An 18,514-nucleotide genomic window follows, 5' to 3' on the forward strand; every position below is an offset into this window, starting at 1 on the left:
TATATTTAAATCACATTTATACATAAATTCAAATGTACAAGAACAAATAGATTGTTATTTAGGTTTACGGAAAAATTACTTGGGTATCTGAACTCTAAAGCATGAGAAAAGATTTATGTTATAGTATTCAGAAAAAAGGCAGGACACAAAATGGTATTTATGGCATGATCTTAATGCACAGATAAAATCCTGAAGAAAATATAAAAAATTTTAATACTTTTCACTAAAGAGGTTTATTCTCCTTTTTACTTTCCTTTATGTTAAGTTTTTATACAATAGGCCAATATTTTCAAAATAAAAAAGCTTTCAGAAAAAGGAGTGATTTTCCATTTCACGGAGTGGTCATTCATATTTCTGTAGAAGTTGCAACAGTGTGTCTAACAGCTTGCTGATGTCATTTTTCCATAATTGACCTGACCAAAAGTAAAACTATGGAGGTGATTTTTATTTCAAGTGAACTTTTCATTTTCATTTTTTTTTTCTCCTTTTTCTCGCCAAATCCCCCCAGTACATAGTTGTATATTCTAGTTGTGGGTCCTTCTAGTTGTGGCATGTGGGACGCCGCCTCAACATGGCCTGATGAGCGGTGCCATGTCCACACCCAGGATCTGAACCAGCGAAACCCTGTGCTGCTGAAGCAGAGCACGCGAACTTAACCACTCCGCCACGGGGCCGGCCCCATTCATTTTAGATTATAAGCAAAATGATGGTCTGTGTTCTAGGCTGATCTCAAACATCCAGCTATTAAAAGATTAGAAAATGAAGGTAATTTACACACTTACAAAAATATGATTTGCTGTGCTGGTGGGGGGAGTTTATTCCCCCCTTATGGAAGAGAGTGTGGTATATCTTTTCCAAGAACCATCAAGTTCTGCTGGAGATGCATGCGTATCTCAGAATCCTACCCTCACAGCTTTGTTTTTCAATGCAGTTGAACAGAATGCAATTTAACTTCTGTTCCTTCATCGGTCTTTGTTAAGTAAGGGAACTTATACCACAACGTCAGAAAAAGAACTGTTGATCTCCAGGGGTTAAATTTGTACTTGAGAATTCAGGTTTAATTTCATCTACAACATGGCAGCCCAGCTTCTTGAGCTCAGTTACACACATCCGTGCTAGCAGAGAGACAATGTGGAGGAACATTCTACTGGGTGCGGACCAACACGGGGCCGTAATCCTAGGTAGCCAGGCTGGTGGTCACTCTCCAGCCCGTGGCTGGAGCCCAGGCCTTGACGATGTGACATCAAGGTTGAAATCTGCTAACAATACCCTCAGAGCTTTTGTTTAGAAGTATCAATTCTGTGATCCCAGCTAAGGCCAGGGGCATGTCCGGATTTGTGTTTTTATTTCTAATACTGACAAGTCCAAACCTCAGTAAATCACAGCCGCTCCATATGAAAAACTCTGGCATGAGTCTCCCTTTGCAAACTGAGAACACACCCTCTCGAGTTTTCCTTAAGTCTTCTTACCCGAAACGGGGTGAGGACACCAGCACACCCACCAATGCACATCAGCCTGGAAGAAGGGGACAAATCCGCAGACAAGATGCTAAACTTGCTTTAGACGTTCTTAACGTCCAAGAGTTTGTTTATTCACTGCAAACGAACTTGCATGAAGTATACTCCCAGGAAAGAGACACTGACTAGATGTGTGCTGGGCCCCAGGAGTCCTCCGAGGAGGCAGCTGGCTCCCTTCACGGATCTGGCCCAGAGGGGGCCTACAGGTGGGACCAACATCTCCCCTCGGCAAGGAGCTTTGCTGCAGCTCTGTTATGGGGACATTAGGGTTGGGGTCCTAAATTGGAAAGGACCCCATTAGGGTCAGGAGTTCAACTGGAAGGGAGCGGGAAGCCTGAAGGAGAAGGTTTAAGCCACAGGGAACTGAGATGCAACGGCAAGGGAGGAATTCCTTAAAACTACGGCTGCCGAGCGACTCTGAAAGACTGTGGCTGTCCACCTCTCCTCAAAACAGTAACAGGAGGAGGTGGAGAAAGAGGAGGAGGACGGGGAGTGGGTGGGAAGGGAGAAGAGGGAGGGAGAGGAGACATGAAGGAATTATTAAACCATTAAAGAGGTGACACTATGGATGCTATCTTGCTTTATTTGTAGCTTTGTTTGTTTTTCGGTGAGGAAGATTGGCCCTGACCCAACATCTGTTGCCAATCTTCCTCTTATTGCTTGAGGAAGATTGGCCCTGACCCAACATCTGTTGCCAATCTTCCTCTTATTGCTTGAGGAAGATTGGCCCTGAGCTAACATCTGTGCCAATCTTCCTCTATTTTGTATGTGGGACACTGCCACAGCATGGCTTGATGAGTGGTGTGTAGGTCTGCACCCAGAATCTGAACCTGCAAACCCCAGGCTGCTGAAGTGGAGTGTGCAAATTTAACCTCTATGCCAGCGGGCTGGCCCCTATTTGTAGTTTTAAAAAATTGAATTCACCTCTAGGCATTTTTCCTAGGGAGACAATGGACAAATCTAACAAGACGCATGCCCAAGTCGTTAATTTCAGCACTGTTTATAATGGCCGAAAAGGGGAAACAATTTAAGCGTCCATCAACAGAGAATTGGTCCAATGAATTATGGGGCATCCCTATGATATTTTCAAATCATTTTTCTGCCTCCATATAGTTGAAGAATTAGAAACATGCAGTACTATCTTACCAGCAACTGAGCCAAGGCAGTGCCTCTCAGGGCTAGGAAGATGTGTAAAATGGAATCCACCTTCATCTCAGGCATTTTTACCACCCCCCCGCCCCCGGGACTCCCTTCCCTACCACTTTAAGAATGTTGGATGTGAGCGGTGGAATATTATGTAGTCATGAAAAAGGACAACACAGCTCCATATGAACTCCCATGGAGCTGGGCACACGACACTTTGTTGACTAATCAAGTCACAGACAGAACAGCACGTGTGGGATGGTCTCATTTGATGGTCTCAAATGTTAAAAGCCTGGGTGGTAGAATTCAGGAAGGTTTACTTTCTCATTCATACTTCTGTATTTTTGGAATATTTGTACAATGAGCATGCATAATTTTCTAACAAGAAAAAGAAATAAAGCACTTATAATAATCATTAGATATGCAAAAAGGAAGTTAACGATGAGTCAAGTCCAGTTATTAGAAATGTCTCTGCCTGTTAACAAATAGGTTTTTGTACCTCAAGCCTTGGCTTACATATCATTTGCATGTCTATGCAATGAAATTTCAAGACAACAGAGGAATTTATATGGTCTCATGATGATTCCTCAGGTCACATTGAATGAATATTTGAAATCCCTTGCTTTCTATCATTCTTCAGCTAGTGAATGTATTTCTTTTTAAAAAGAGAGAAATTAAAGCAAACCCTCCTTTTCACAAAAACTGCACATTTGCCTTTTGTAAAATGACCAATGAAAATGAAAATGGGCCAACATTAACTCTGAAATGCAAGAAAAGAGAAACAATGAGTTTTTGTAAATACAAAAATGAGAAATATTAAGGATATTAACAGAAAAACATGAGTTTCACACAATGATTTGTACATTTTCCATTAAAATGTTTTTTTCTGAGAACACACAGAGAAAATCTCTACTCCGTTCAAAATATTTCACTTTAAATTCTTATTTTGATTTTTATCATGAAAAGCTAAATGAAAAATCCAAAGTGGAACAAGGGTGATCAAGATATCTTAAGAGAAAGAGAAAATAAAGGGCTGGATTAGGAACTCCCTTTGCTTTATCTTTTGTGGAGGAGGTTAATTTGTTTTGCGCCGAAAACAAAAACTTACCTCATGTCCAACAAAGGGATGCCAAGTGAAATGGACAAAATAACGCCACATTTGAGAATAGGATGCATTTGATGGGTGTGACGACAGATATAAAGATAGAAGAGAGTTTTATAAACAGGCCCTTTTTAGTAAAATAGATTTGAAAAGTGGTCTTACCCAGCCACTAAGACGTATTTTCCATCTGCTTGGTCCTTTAACCTCTCCAGCAAGGACAAACGGACTTTGGCTTTGCTTTTGCCATAGATCTCAATTTCATCTGGAAGCAATCCTATCTCCTTGGCGAGGACATCCACGGCTTTTGGAGTCTGTGCTCTTGAAATCTCAATATCACTGGGGGGAAAACACAGAAGAGGCAGGAGTCTTCTCAGCTTAGGTGGTCGCTGCTTGAGTGAAAAATAGCCAGACACCACGCCAACAATTAAATCAACGCAATGGCTTTGTGGTCCTTTGTCCAAGCAGTATTAAGCACAACTGCTAACAATTAATGTGCATGAGAATGGTACATTTCTTTAGAGAAGCAACTCCTAAAAACTCATAAAGATCCTAGAATGCTGCCCAGGTACAAAGATGACACCTACACCCAAGGAGATGAGAACTGTATATTACAATGTGTCCTTCGGCCTCCTGTAAGTATAAATCCATTGTGGAGTACGATGCTTTCTGTGGGTCATCAGTGCACTCACTAACCACAAATACATGGGTTATTGCATAATGCTCTTATTGGGCTAGGATCATGTGTCCCTTGGCTATTCAAAAATATGGAAATGCTATTGTGTTTTATCTGTGTCCATACTTTCGCTCTCTCCTTCCTATTTCAAGTCTGAAATCATATTTCAAAATGTTTAATTAATTGCATAACTGTCGGTAAATGGACCTAGTGGCTGAAGCTCAACCTCAGATGCAGGAAATTTTAGGAACTCCAGAGTGTTACTGGGCAAATGATTTAACTGTTCTCTTTCACTGGCAAGATGAGAACCCCACTGCTCATCTTACAGGAGTGCTGCGAACGTCAGCATGTGCTGAGCTTCTCAGAGACAGCCTTTCGGGGCTCCTGAGCTCAGCCATTTCTCTTCATCCATCTGTCTGTCTGAACATCTGTTTGAGAGTGCGACCTGGCAGGCCCAAGCCAGACCTTAGGAGACCAGGCATCAGAGACTTTGTCTTAAGGGCTGACATCTGAGAAGAGCGCAGTGCCCCGACCGTGTGCCCCGACCGTCCTGGAGCCCTTATCAGGGGGCACAGCAGCATCCCCCAGTGGAGGCCAATCGCCCTCTCCACTGGCAGGCAGCCTCTGCTCTGGTTTTTTCCTGTTGCCGCAGCTGACAACTTACTCTCAGCACCCATACTATTCTCCACAGCGGTCTGACCTTGGGGCAAGAGATCACAGTAAACCTGTCTCCAGTCCTGACTTTTCTGAAGGGCGCTAGAGCAGCTCGGAGAGGGGAGAGCACGCCTGGGGCCAGACGTGGGCTGAGCTCTGTGCGGAGGCAGCAGTAGTCCCCTCCCCAGGCTCGCCTGCATCTTCCCTCCCAGTCCTCCCTCCAGCCCGCCACTCACCACCGTCCACACTCCTACTCCACTTTTGCTTCCCTGGCTCTATCTTTTTTCTCTTCCTCTCCTGCCACAATCTCCTAAACTGAACAGCCCACTCTTGGAAAACCTCCACGGTTTTCTCTTCCCTAGCTAAAGAGTGCTAGTGACATCATCTTGATTTTTTGGCTGATTTATAAACTCCTCAGCCTGTCTCTCTTTCCCCAGGGGCTCTAGAATTCAAATTTGGTGAAGCAATTAAAGCACTTTTTCCCCAAGCAGAATTTATTTTGATTTATACAAAGATTTTGGTATACGATTTGGGGGGGGGGTCCATCTCAATTTTTTTTAGCTTTCTGTAAGGAGAGTTTACTCATTTGCTTTTAAAAATTAAGGTCCTATAACAACATAAGGAACTGCAAAAATAAGATATTTGATGAAACAGATTGTAAAACTACAGGGGTGATATTACAAAGAACAACAGGCCTCGGAATCCATGTATTAATGAACACAGAAGATGACTATGATGTTTAGTCTATTTCTGGGGCAAAAACATAGCCTGGAGGGTTTCACCAGCCTGGGGCCTTATAATCAGACCACAGTGTTCAGCTGACTGCCCAAGGAAACAGAGGTCAATTCTAAAAAGCAACTGGTTATCAACTGAAAAATGAGTCAATTACTGGAGGTTTTATCTACCGACACGCTGTGTATTCCAATGCTGGTGGACCGGCCCATGCAGAGATGGGCTGGCAGGATGCACACCCTGGATGAAGGGGCTGGGCCCGACTCACCGGAGGGGAGGCAGTCAGCGAGGATTCATTATGAGGCTGGAAAATACATTTCTCTGGCTCAGATATCATATCTAACTAATTATTCTAAGTCACATGCTGAGACTATGGCCTGCAGTCTGTATTTCCAGATTTATACAGAGAGAATATGTAGCTTACACTTCATTAAATACCACTGAAGAAAATACCCATCTGGACTCTCACAGAGCATCCTGTCAGAGAGAAGACAGCACCACGTTCTCATGAAAGCTGAGCTCACTTCCCACATGGAACGGAGTCTGGTTTGGCTGGTCATTTACCCCCAGAGGAGAAACCGACCTGGGCCTTAGGACCAAGCTGACGTGTGTGTTGGGCATTTCCAACACTGAAAAGGTCTTCCAAATATTACATTACTACATTTTGTCAAATCAAAGACATCGTTATTTTATGGATCGCTAAGAAGAAAAAACATCGGCATTGAACACAAGATAGACCATCAACGGTCACGTGCCTCCTGATCTGAGAAATGAAAAAGTACGCGTCCTAGAATTTATAGAATATGGTAAAAAAATGCCCATTATGACTTAATTTTGGAGGGCTTCAGAGAAAAAATTGTACAGTAATTTGATTAGAGAAAATTATCTACCCACAAAGCCGTAATACCGTGAGTTGTACCCCCACCCAATGGATAACCTCAATATCTAAGGCCCTTTGGCAAGCTGACATCAGCGTAGACGAATCACCCAGATACCTTGGCACGGGGGAGAGAGGCTGAAGCTTCAAGCAGTGAAGTCTCCACCTGGAGTACTGCTGCTCCCGGAGCCATCTTCTGCCACTACTGACCACGTTCTTCAGCAGGGACAGAAAAAGGAAAGCATGTTACAAACGTACAAGCTGACAGTGATGTGTCTAAACCATGAAAATACCGTTCAGGGATGTTATGTCATGAAAAAGATGATAAAGTTGCACTATAACCCAAGTGAGTATCAAGAATAATTTTATTCACATAATTAAATCGCAGGTTTTTCTTAGAAAGGAAAATGTGAGCTATTGCACCATTAAAATAGTTTAAGAGCTCACTAGACATGAAGTATATGGTAAAATTATGCTGAGTGGGTTCTCCATCTTCATTAGGAAAAAAATGAGGAAAATATGAGAATGCATGAATGATCAGCTTCCAGATCCAGCTTCCAAAATTTGCAACCCCATTTCGAGTACAACCCTCCTACAGTTGATAGAATAGAACAAGCAAATCGAATCATTAAATAGTGAAACACACACACACAGAAATAAAATTTGGCTTTCGTTGAGATGTAGCACATAATCCTTACAGAAACATATTATATCCCACTTTGAAGTAAAAAGTTGTAACTGTGTACTACTATGTGTGTAGGAAAGAAATGAACTACAACTTGCTTCTGTTTAATTCTACTGCGGCAGGAACTGAGGCCCAGCTTTCTCTACTGCTGCTCAGTGCCACTGCCAGCAGCCATGACCACGGCAGGCTCCGGCATCACCAGGACACGAGAGCTGCAGATCTTGGGCTCTGGGTCACACAGATGGTGGTGGCTCGAAAAGATGTCCACAAATTCTTTAAGACTCCTGTCCTCAGGAGGTGAGCCTTGGTGGCTCATTTATAGCAAAGAGGAAGAAAGGAAGTGCCAGCCTGTGACTTTGAAGATTAGGTCATAAAACCTACTGCGGCTTCCTCCTTGCTCTCTCCTTTGGATCACTCATTCTGGGGTAGGTGAGCAGTCCTATGGAGACGTCCACATGAGGAGGAACTAAGGCATCCTGCCAACAGCCAATGAGGACTTAAACACCACAGGCCAACAGCCATGTGAGTGCGCCATCTTGGAAACGGATCCTCTGGACGCTGTCAAGCTTTCAGGCGACTGCAGCCCCGACTTATCTCTTGATTTCAACTGCATGAGAGACTCTAAACCAGGACCATCCAGCTAAACTGCTCCCAAATCTCTGACCCCAAGAAACTGTGAGGTAATAAATGCTTCTTGTTTTAAGTTGCTAAATGTAGGGGGTAATTTATTACATAGCAACAGACAACTAATAAGGAACCCTGCTTTGGGTCCCTCCCTCATGCCTCATGTGATAAAAGGCAAGTAACTTAATTTTTCTGTCTCCATTTCCTCATCTATCAAATGGGAGTAACATTTCATAGGGCTGTTGTGAGAATTAAATGACATTATGTGGGTAAGGTGTTTAACACCGTGTCTGCTAAACAGAAAACACTCGCAAACTGTTAGCAACTGTCAATCAAAGCTCTAAACTCAAAAATTCTCAAACAGCTGCGTCAAACACACCTGAATCCGCAGAGCTGCCGCGAGAAGAGACACATCGTTGTCCGCGATGAGGCCGCTAAAATGTACCACGGGAGAACCACATCCAAGTTTCCCTGTTAAAAAGTGAGGAAAGAAACATTTGCAGCATATTATCATTTATAACTAATTGCGTGTTGTAAAAAGCCAGCACGTTGAATCTTGTTCTCATTTTCAGCCAAGGATGTTAGGATGTCACGGCACAGCGATAGGTAGGCCACCAGTCCCTGACGCACCTTGGGGCTCCTCACTGGCCCACAGACTTCAGAGTTAGACTGGATTAAAATGTCGCCTCTCCCTCTTACTAGCAATTGTGACTTTGGGCCGGTTAATTAATGTTAATCAAGCTCATAAAATTTCATGAGAATTGAATGTGATAGGGTCTGTAAAGTGCTTGGCATGTAGTGTGTATGTTTAAACAATACATATGAAATAAAAGCAATTTCACTTATGAATATAAAGTATAAGGAGGACTAGGGGCCGGCCCAGTGGCAGAACGGTTAAGTCCGTGCACTCTAGTTCCAAAGCCCAGGGTTTCACGGGTTCAGATCCTGGGTGTGGACCTGGCACTGCTTATCAAGCCATGCTGAGGCGGTGTCCCACACAGCACAACCAGAAGGACCGACAACTAGAATATACAACTATGTCCTGCGGGGCTTTGGGGAGAAGAGGAGAGGAAGAAAAGATTGGCAGCAGATGTTAGCTCACGGCCAATCTTCAAAAAAAAAAGAAGAAGGGGGACTGAAACTTCTGTAGGACGAGCCCAGCCAAAGTGTTATGTGAAAGGTCAGGCTTTCTTTGCTAATTCAAGAAATCCCTGCTAGAAAAGTAATGTGACCAATTTTCCATCAAAACTGAGAAATTACATTTTAGGATATTAATTTTAGGGATTACCTGGATTTCCAAATAGGCATTTATAAGAACTACTTTTCCCTCCTTTAGTTGCACTTATGAAGTTTATGAACAGCAAACACACACATAAAATGCCTACATCCTCCCGCAGAGAAAAGAAACATTTCTAACGGCAACTGTTTTGAACTAAGAAACTATCTTCTTTTTTGGGGGACCGCTCTACTTTTAAATTATCCATTTTTCTGACAGTCCTTTGCAAGAAAGAGCACAAAATACTTCAGGGTACGTGTTTTGTGATGTTCTGTTGTCAAATGTATTAAGGGTCTTGGAAAAATCATATCCCCCGGGTACTGTTTAAAGATTAGCAACACTACAGTTTTATAAATCATATTTAGGCAAAAGCCAAGAGTCCAGGGGAGGAGAGAGATTTGTTTTGTTTTGTTTGAACTACTAGAGATCTGATCTCAAGATCCCGTCCAACCACTACGGAGAATACACACGCTTCTCTCTTTCTTATCTCTATCTTTAAATGATGGAGAAATAAGAAAAACATACATTTTAGGAGCTAGTATCAATTTATAAATGCATGTTCCTAGAATACAACCACAAATAACCAGATGAATGAAGAAAATTTCACCCACAGAATTACATAGTGATTAATTCCTCCCATAAGCTCAGCCACCGCCTTGCAGAAAATAGAACATGCCTAAAATCAACAAAGATTTTTAAACACAACGCAAAGTGAACATACACTTTAGAAGAATCCTGTAGGAACCAATCTTTCTCTTTTTGAAGAAACAGTTATCTGAATTTCAGTAATGCTTTTAGTGTATTATTTTCTTCTCTTTCCATTCTATTCCATCCAATAAAATTAAATGAAATGCTTTTTTTTTTTTTTGAGGAAGATTAGCCCTGAGCTAACTGCGGCCAATCCTCCTCTTTTTTTTTTTTTGCTGAGGAAGACTAGCCCTGAGCTAACATCCATGCCCATCTTCCTCTACTTTTATATGTGGGACGCCTGCCACAGTGTGGCTTGATGAGCAGTGCCAGGTCCTCACCAGGGATCTGAACCGGTGAACCCCGGGCCCCCAAAGCAGAAGATGCACACTTAATGGCTGCACCACCAGGTCGGCCCCTGAAATGCCTTTTTAATCAAAAAACGTACAACGCTTATCCTAAGATGACTGGATCAGAAGTTACTGTTATTTTCTTCTGTGTACTATTCTATACTTCACAAATTTTCTATCACGAACATTGTTATTAGATTTGTACTAGGAATCAATGTATCTTAAAACCAAATTAAATGTTCTGAATCCAGGGGATTTGAAGCAATTAAGATGGTAACTCAGTGACTCAGGAATATGTTCTTAATAAATTTCATGGCTAAAGAGAATCGAGAAAGGAAATCATTACCTCACTGCCCTGCCTGTGTAGACGTAGGCCTCCACCAGAAGGGTTGTCTACACTGGCCTGCGAGTCCAGCAGGGGGCCCATCCCAAACCAAATGGGTCTTTTCACTTCCCACTATCACTCCCCAGTAACTCACGGTTGCTTCAGGGACGAATCAATGAATCACTTTAAAAGATAGCCTTTCCTTCATAGTTTCTCTACCACAACCGAACTTTCTACAACAGGAAAATCTAAGGCTAAAGTGTTAGAATGCTTTCTCTGCAAATCAGAGCAGCCCTCTCGCTGACGGGAGCTGTTTTGAGATGACCCTGGGAATTCTGCCAGAACAAATGAAACGGGAGGGACCAGGGCACATTCTTCTGTCTTCCTGCCATCTCTGCTCCGTTGGAAACGTTTCAGCCTTTCCGCAGTCTGGCCCAGGGCACCCCTCTCATCACAAAAGCACTGTCTGAACCCATAGGCCGAATTCTAAATATCTTCTCCTCCTCTAGGAGAACGAGCCACTCCAAAAAAATTTATGTGAAGTTTTGAACACAGGAAGAGCTAAAAATTACAAATTAGTACAGATAAAAATTTCAAAAGACACTGGTGATTTTTAAGTTTTTAAGCTAAATCTATTAACCTTTTAGGATAAACAGTAAAACGCAATAAATGAAATTTTAGTAGAATTGTTGTGACAATGCTCTCAAGAGTGTCACTCGGAGCTTAAAATATCTGAATTCCACTATCAAACGACAATGTATTACTATTTTTTTAAAGGAATACAATACAAGAATCTTCAAAGAAAGGAATATAATTAAAATATTAGTCTCAACTTCTATGAGTAGCTTTTTTGAAATGACTGAAACCAAATCAAGAAGGAATTAATAGTGTTGCATATTCTAAATGGCTTGAGCCTTTTAAAAATGTTAAATACATTGTACTGAAAACTAATTAAAATTTGAAATGAAACACTGGCAATAATATATCTCAGGGATGGGTCCAAAACATCCAGAATTTCCTGGAAAAAAATTTAAGGAAAACAGGTAATAGAAACAATGGATTTTAGAATAATTAAAGTTCAAAAGTCATAAGCAAATATCCTTCTTTTATTCTAAGTATATTAGGATAATGATTAAGTTACATGCGCAGCTAATTTCTCTAAAGCTGCCTAGCTTACATTCTTAGGACATCCTGGAACCTCTTCCTTCCTTGGGCTTGATTTTTCAAACACTGACTTATGTTCCGCTAACATGATGTCTGAAAATTATTTCGTGTGCTGGCAGTGTGGCCACAATGAAGTGGAGCGAGCGTGTGGAGGGAGTCACCCGACATTATTGGCAGCTACTATGAAAGAGGTGCTGCACCTGAGGTGGTATCTCAATTAGCCCTGCCAACAGGCTTGCTTCCATCTTACCCACAAGGAAACTGAGGATCAGAGAGCTTAAGCTATTTGCTCAAAGTCACACAGCCTATTAGTACAATGCAATTAAGAGTTAAAAAACAAAACAAAACCCTCTTCTTTTTGAGTCAGATCAATCCTGACTCCAAATTGCATGTTCTTTTCACTACAGGGCCGTGAAAGGGGAGGCTCTTGGTCCCTCAGGATCTGCCAGCTCATCAGCATGAGCCCTGGGATGCAGTCCAGGTTCTGCTCTCGCTCTGCACTAAATAGAATTATGTTCACTTAAAATGACGCTGTAAACCACTCTGATCCACGAAGTTGCTGTGTTGATGCTGCTCTCTGGGCCCAAGACGACAGACCAGCGTCTCCTTCGTGCAGTTTGGTACATGTGAAATAAGCCCTGGTGGAGGGCTATAAACTAGTCTTGCTGGAGTGAATTCCGCTCTTTAGCAAACAGAGCATGACACAATCGCAGCCCACTTCTTTCATTCAAAATAATTTTTTTAATAAAAAAATTTAGTTATTTTTATAGCTAGAAACCTGAACACTGATATGACCCAGCCTTCAATCTAAACATTAGAGTCAAGCCATAGAAAAGTGAACAGATCCAGCAGGTTAATTGTAATTGTTTTCCAAGCTCGGCTTCTGGGATACCAGCCATGGGGAAAATCTCTCCTGGGATTATATATTCAATAAAATGCCTCTACAGAATTACCTCATCATAAATCACCACATCCCACCTATTTTTACAAGGGGGGTGGAACCCTGTACCATTAAGATGAATATGAAAATCTCATTATACAACACTGCCTTCGCCCAATCAAAGTATATTAAAAATTCTTTTGCTCTTAAGCTTAAATAAAAGCACCCTTCCTTTGAATAATGTTTGAAAAAGTCTATTCATGTGTTTAAAGTGGCAAGATTATGTATAAAAGAGAGCAAAAAAGTCTTTCTTCAATTTACTCATAGATTAAATTTTCATACTAATCAAAGCTGCTAAAATTAAAACTTTGACAATTGAGAAATCTAATGCTCTTCTAAACAGTACCAACTGGAAAATGTTCATCCATTTTAGCAGCATAGCATTTTCCATTTTTGTCTTTGCTCTGCCCGCCCTGTTTTCAAGTGGGAGACGAGTTGAAGGAAATGTCTAAATCTACAACCAACTTGCAATGCAACGAATCTGACTCCAATTCTGAGAGCTCGTTTATTCACTCATTCAACACGGTGTTTACTGAGCGCTTACTATGCATCAGGTGCTATGCTGGGCACGAGGTACTCAAAGAAATTCTAGAAATTGAAGAGAACCACCACTGCTGGACCAGATCAATTTAAAATAAACTAACTGCCATCAGTCTACATACAGAATCATTAACTCAAAACATAATGCCTTCATCTTTTTTCACCCAAGAGAATCGTTATATTGAAATCTAAGGATTTTAAGAATGCCTTTAGTAAATGTCCTAAAAAGAAACATTAAAAATAAGGCACAGATTTATTAATAAAAAACACATCACTTTTATATAATCATGGGGATTCCAAAAGAACAGTGAAGTTGACTCTCCTATCTCCAGACAGGACTGTGCCAAAATTGTCCTAAATATATAAACTCTAATTAAAAAAAGCCAGTAAATATTATAGTAAAGAAGCATGAACTAAAAAAAACTAATGTCGTAACCGACTCTCCTAATCCAACTAGGATTCTGAGTAGAGGAGAAATCTACCGTGTCCACTGTTGATGGGTGAAGCATTGGTTTTTTCAGGAAAAAAAAATTTACACTCAGAAACTACATACATACACGTTCAAGAAGTTATTTAGCGCGTGCCTTCTATTTGCTAAAAAGAGCCATCAATCCCACATTCATGTTACATTGCACTTCTGATTGCTTCATTCATCCCTGTGCTCTCCATCCAAGAGCTGAGTACACGAGCATTCTGGGAAATTCCTGAGCATCTTGCCTTGCACTCTCCAATCCACCCCACCCACTTCAGCCCCGAGCGGTTTTCACTCTGATTCGTCAATTCTGGGAGGAGCTACATTCCCAGAGAGGAGGATCCAATATTTCCCTTTTTGAAGAAACAGCTATCTGAATTTCAGTAATACTTTTAGTATCATATTTTTTTCTTCTCCTTCCATTATATTCCAATAAAACTGTTTATTGCCTTTTTATGGAAAAATGTAAAAGAGTTATCTCAAGGTGTCCGGGTCGGAAGTTATATTTATTTTCTCCTGGATCCTATTCTCTATTTCACTCTTTTGTGGGGCTGCCTAGAAGGTTTCAGGATCTAGAATTCCAGTGTGGTACTGGCAGAGGGGAAAGAGGGCCGAGGCCCCCACTCACGCTGGCCCGAGTTCCGACCAGCTTTGGGGGGAAAAACGCTGGCCTGGAGTATAGGCCTCTCCATGCTGAAATTTGGAGGCCAAAGCAACAAGGAAGGAGAGTTTCCTAGCCTCCCTCTGCCACTGTCTCTTGCACACACGTTACTCAGGGACTTGAGGAGGTCAGCTGAGTGTGGTCCAAAGCTTTCTTAGCCTCAGAATGTCTTTCTGTGAATGAGAAAATGTCTCCTGTCTGGGCCGGCTCCTACTGCCCCCTTGGTTGGGTGTCCTGGTGCTGGCACAGCTCCAGGTGTCCTAAAGGTGGGCCTGGTGGGGTCCGGGTCATTTCCTTGATCCTTTGGAGAAATACCATCAAATATCAACACCAAGCCTAAGCCCACTTCTGTTTCTAACGGTGACTCTCACACTGCTCTGAGGTGACTCTGGGCCTCCAAGGAAGTGCCTGAGGGGTCACTGCAGGAGAATCAGGGAGACCCGAGGCCTGGTCTCCATTCCCTCTTTCATCTGCTTTCACCTGTTGAGATTCAGCTAAGATTTCTTTGAGAGAAAGGATTTTGCTGCTTTCTAAGAGATGGCGACGACCACTATTTCTAGTTCACCTTACACACGTACAAATTACATACTTTAGGTCACAGCCTGCGCCACTGCTGGATGCTGGAGGCCAGCAGGTGGACATTTCAACATGGGAGGAGGAGAAGGCAGCCACTGCAAATGGCATCTTGGCTTCTCTTTGCCTGACAATATGGTTCCAATATCAGGTGATCCCAAAAGTAGGCAACCAACCTTCTAAGTTTCTTATCTTGTGTATGTATGTTGACAATGACTAACATTTCAGGAACATACTCTCTTCTGAATAAGGCTGACATTTCTCATAACAATCTTACCTACTTTTGTCAGTGGCCTGGCACCTATTTTAAAACATTTACCTGATAGGAAGTCATGGGAACAGTTGAGAACAGTCGTTCCTGGTTGGATCCAAGAAAGGGGAATCTCCTCTGGCTTGGGCGAGCCTAAGACCACGATGTCAGCCTCCTGAAGCTAGAAAGATAAAGGAAAACAGCACACACGTTTTAACCCGTAGCATAAAGATCTGCCTAACGATCGATGTCAAATGACTTCAAGGTGATAGATGACAACTGCATCTAACTAACAGAGTTTAGTTCCACACCGATGACGTGGCCAGAATCGCTTACTAACTTACTAACGTAGCACATTTTAGGACAAATAGAAGGTGATTACCATATCCTATAAAGAAAAGGAGACCTTAAGATTTCTTCAAAGTACTACTTCCGCATGTACACGATGTGGAGTACCATCATTCACGTTTTCACCACCAACTGCGATATCAAGAAAAAAGATGGGACAAAGAAAACCATCCTGATGGAAGGAGGGCCTGAGAGGGGCGCAGATGGGGGGGGCATCCTGATTCACACAGCGGCTCAGGAGGAAAACGGATTGTCAGAGCGAAGCCCCTTGAAGTTCTGACCAGGGTAGGGGGCCTGGCAGCCTGTACAATTGCACCATCCAAATGAGACCCATATGGAATTTTACTCGATTCATGAAAGAATTTTCAAGAGCTTGAGAAAGAATCTCATTTTCCCTAGGCCCTGGTTAGTCTCGTCAAACTGCTAGTTTTTTTTTGGAGAAAAAGGAAAGAATGCAACCACGACTACAAAACACATTCATCATGTCCGTCCTGGTCGTATTTCGATAAAAGAGCACTGGAGGAACATTCTGGTAGGCAGGTTACATCTGGGGTAGGGTAAGAGCTTGGCTGTGACCTCTGTCCCGGTACCAACTAAACAACCGATGATCTCGAACTGGATCTCCATGTGGAGGGAGAGATGTGAGGAAGGAATCTCAGACCCGTGGGGAGAATGGCTACAACCACATGCGTCAGCCCAGTGCTGTCAACACCCTCTCGCTGAATATCCCAAATATGTGAGGTCGGTGTTACTATACCCATTTAACAGACCAGGAAACTGAGGCTCAGCTGGTCTAAGTACCTCTGTGGTACTTATGGTACGTCCTGTTTCCCCTAGCAGACTCAGTGTTGGAAATACTCTATGAGGTAGAAAGAGAGGCAAGCTGCCCACCCTCCCATCTCCAACACCTATGGTCCCCACCCCCCAGGCTTTTTCTGCCGACTTCAATGCCCTGCAACTGCCTGCAGACTCTCTAGAATCAGAGCAGAAGACAAAACACAAAAGTAGCCCCACTGCCATTACCACCACTCGACCACCGCCCCCCCCCCCCGCCCCCCCCCCCCCCCCCGCCCCAGTACACGGACATGCCTCACGCGTCCTCGTCCACTCCCAGCTCAGACAGGCTGCCGGCTGAAGCTCTCAGGGGAGAACCAGGTGGGCTTCTGCCTGAGAGTCCGTAACACTGTTTGGGCAGGAGGCGGCATCAGCTAAAGTCCCTTAGGAAGCTTGGGACAAGAGATGGCAGGGAGAGGAAGCAAGCCCATGCCAGAGCTACCTGGTTTATGAACAGACCAGCCAAGATCAAGGGCAGCTCCAAGTTCCCCTGAGAGAGGAGGAGCACGGTACCAATTTAAATGCACGGCTTTTCAAAGGGTGGGCAAAAGCAACTTTTAAAAGTTGTCGTTAGGGCCGTAGAGTCCAATCCTAGTGACCCTGTGGCCAGCAGAGCAGACCCCTGCCTGGTCTTTCTGCACCATCCTCTCCCCTTCCAGTGCTGTAGCAGACACTGCCCTGCTGCTGTTTGCAGGGTTTTCATGGCCAATTTTTTGGAAGAGTGTGGCCAGGCCCTGCGTCCTAATCTGTCTTAGTCTGGAAGCTCCGCTGAAACCTGCCCACCATGGGTGACCCTGCTGGTATTTGAAATCCCGGTGGCATTGCTTTCAGCATCACAGCAACATGCAGCTGCCACAGTAGGACAACCGACAGCCGGGTGGTGTGGGTCCCTGACCAGGAAACGAACAGGTGCTGTGGCAGGGCTGTGCGCCAGATCTTAACCACTAGACCACCAGGGCCGGCTTTTCAAAGTCAACATCCCAGAGATTTGATGGATTTGAGCACACAAACAGGGAAAAGTGAATTAAGATTCACCGAGAACCCATGAAGGAGCCAAACGGTGCTCGCTGCTTTTCAGTACCGCACTTCATCAAGGCACAGGAAGAAGGCGACCAAGGTCACAGTGAAATGCTGTTGCCTTGAAACAGTGCATTGACTGTATCAATCCCACGAAAAAGAAGAGAAATCCCCACTGAAATGTTTGCCTGAACACATGCTACAGGGCAACAGCGTGAACCTGAATTCAGAAGTTGACAGCCAATACTACCAGCAATCTAGCATGTTATTGCCACACATGTTCTCTATGCATAGATCTGAAAACAGCTAGACTTCTGGGTGACATTATATTTAGGGGGGAAAAAGGGTTCTTAGAGAAAGAGGATTTTAAACATCCAAGAAAACGTATTTCTTCATTGACCTACACCACTGCAGATATTCAACCACAGTAACTGTCACCGAGAAACACAAGTGTTTGAGACCATGGCAAATGATGGGGAATTAAGAAACCAAATTTTGCTTTATTTTCACGCACAATCGCATCAAAACCAGAACATGTGAAAACATCTTTAAAAAAGAAGTCAGTAAGAACAACACTGAAATGTTCATTTTGGAAAAAACCAAGGATCACAGTTCACAGAAGTCCCGTAAGAACATTTAGTTTCCTCCAGGTGGTGTCTTTGATGCAACCTGTTCTTTTCATTACCTATAAATCTCAGAAATCTTATTCTGACCCCTCAACTCCGTACCTAAATACAGCTCTAAAGTAGGCTGTGCTAATAAGCAATGGGGGGATGGCTGATCCCAGAGAAAAGACAAAAATCTCCTCCCTTTGCAATGATCACATCGGAGATGCTAATGCTTTCTGGAAAGCGAAAGTACTGGATGCTTAAATCAATAAATAATCCACTGAGGATCAAGGAAGATTTTAATGAGCTAAAATTCAAGGAGAATTATCGTCTCGCTGGCTGTTTCTCCGTGCCTCCTCCCAAATGGGAAAGACCCTGGCCAAAGCCTGGCTTGAAACTTTACCTCATAACAAAATATCGCTTTCTCTGCTGAGACTTGAGTAGAAGCAGCTTCAAGAGAAC

The 18,514-nt window shown here is 43.0% G+C and overlaps 1 protein-coding gene across 3 annotated transcripts in view; it reads right to left on the reverse strand.

Annotated features, from left to right (window-relative positions):
• The window catches only part of MTHFD1L (methylenetetrahydrofolate dehydrogenase (NADP+ dependent) 1 like), a 190,607-nt gene that overhangs the window by 143,777 nt on the left and 28,316 nt on the right, over window positions 1-18,514 (reverse strand). For all 3 annotated transcript variants that reach the window (XM_046669966.1, XM_046669964.1, XM_046669965.1), the window contains exons 8-11: window positions 15,315-15,426; window positions 8,387-8,478; window positions 6,817-6,914; window positions 3,925-4,098 (exon numbers count right to left, since the gene is read on the reverse strand). In XM_046669966.1, coding sequence (XP_046525922.1) covers window positions 3,925-4,098; window positions 6,817-6,914; window positions 8,387-8,478; window positions 15,315-15,426 — 476 coding nt within the window. The remainder of the gene's footprint in view (window positions 1-3,924; window positions 4,099-6,816; window positions 6,915-8,386; window positions 8,479-15,314; window positions 15,427-18,514) is intronic.

The sequence above is a fragment of the Equus quagga genome, chromosome 8 (assembly GCF_021613505.1).
Source record: "Equus quagga isolate Etosha38 chromosome 8, UCLA_HA_Equagga_1.0, whole genome shotgun sequence".
Taxonomy (NCBI): domain Eukaryota; kingdom Metazoa; phylum Chordata; class Mammalia; order Perissodactyla; family Equidae; genus Equus; species Equus quagga.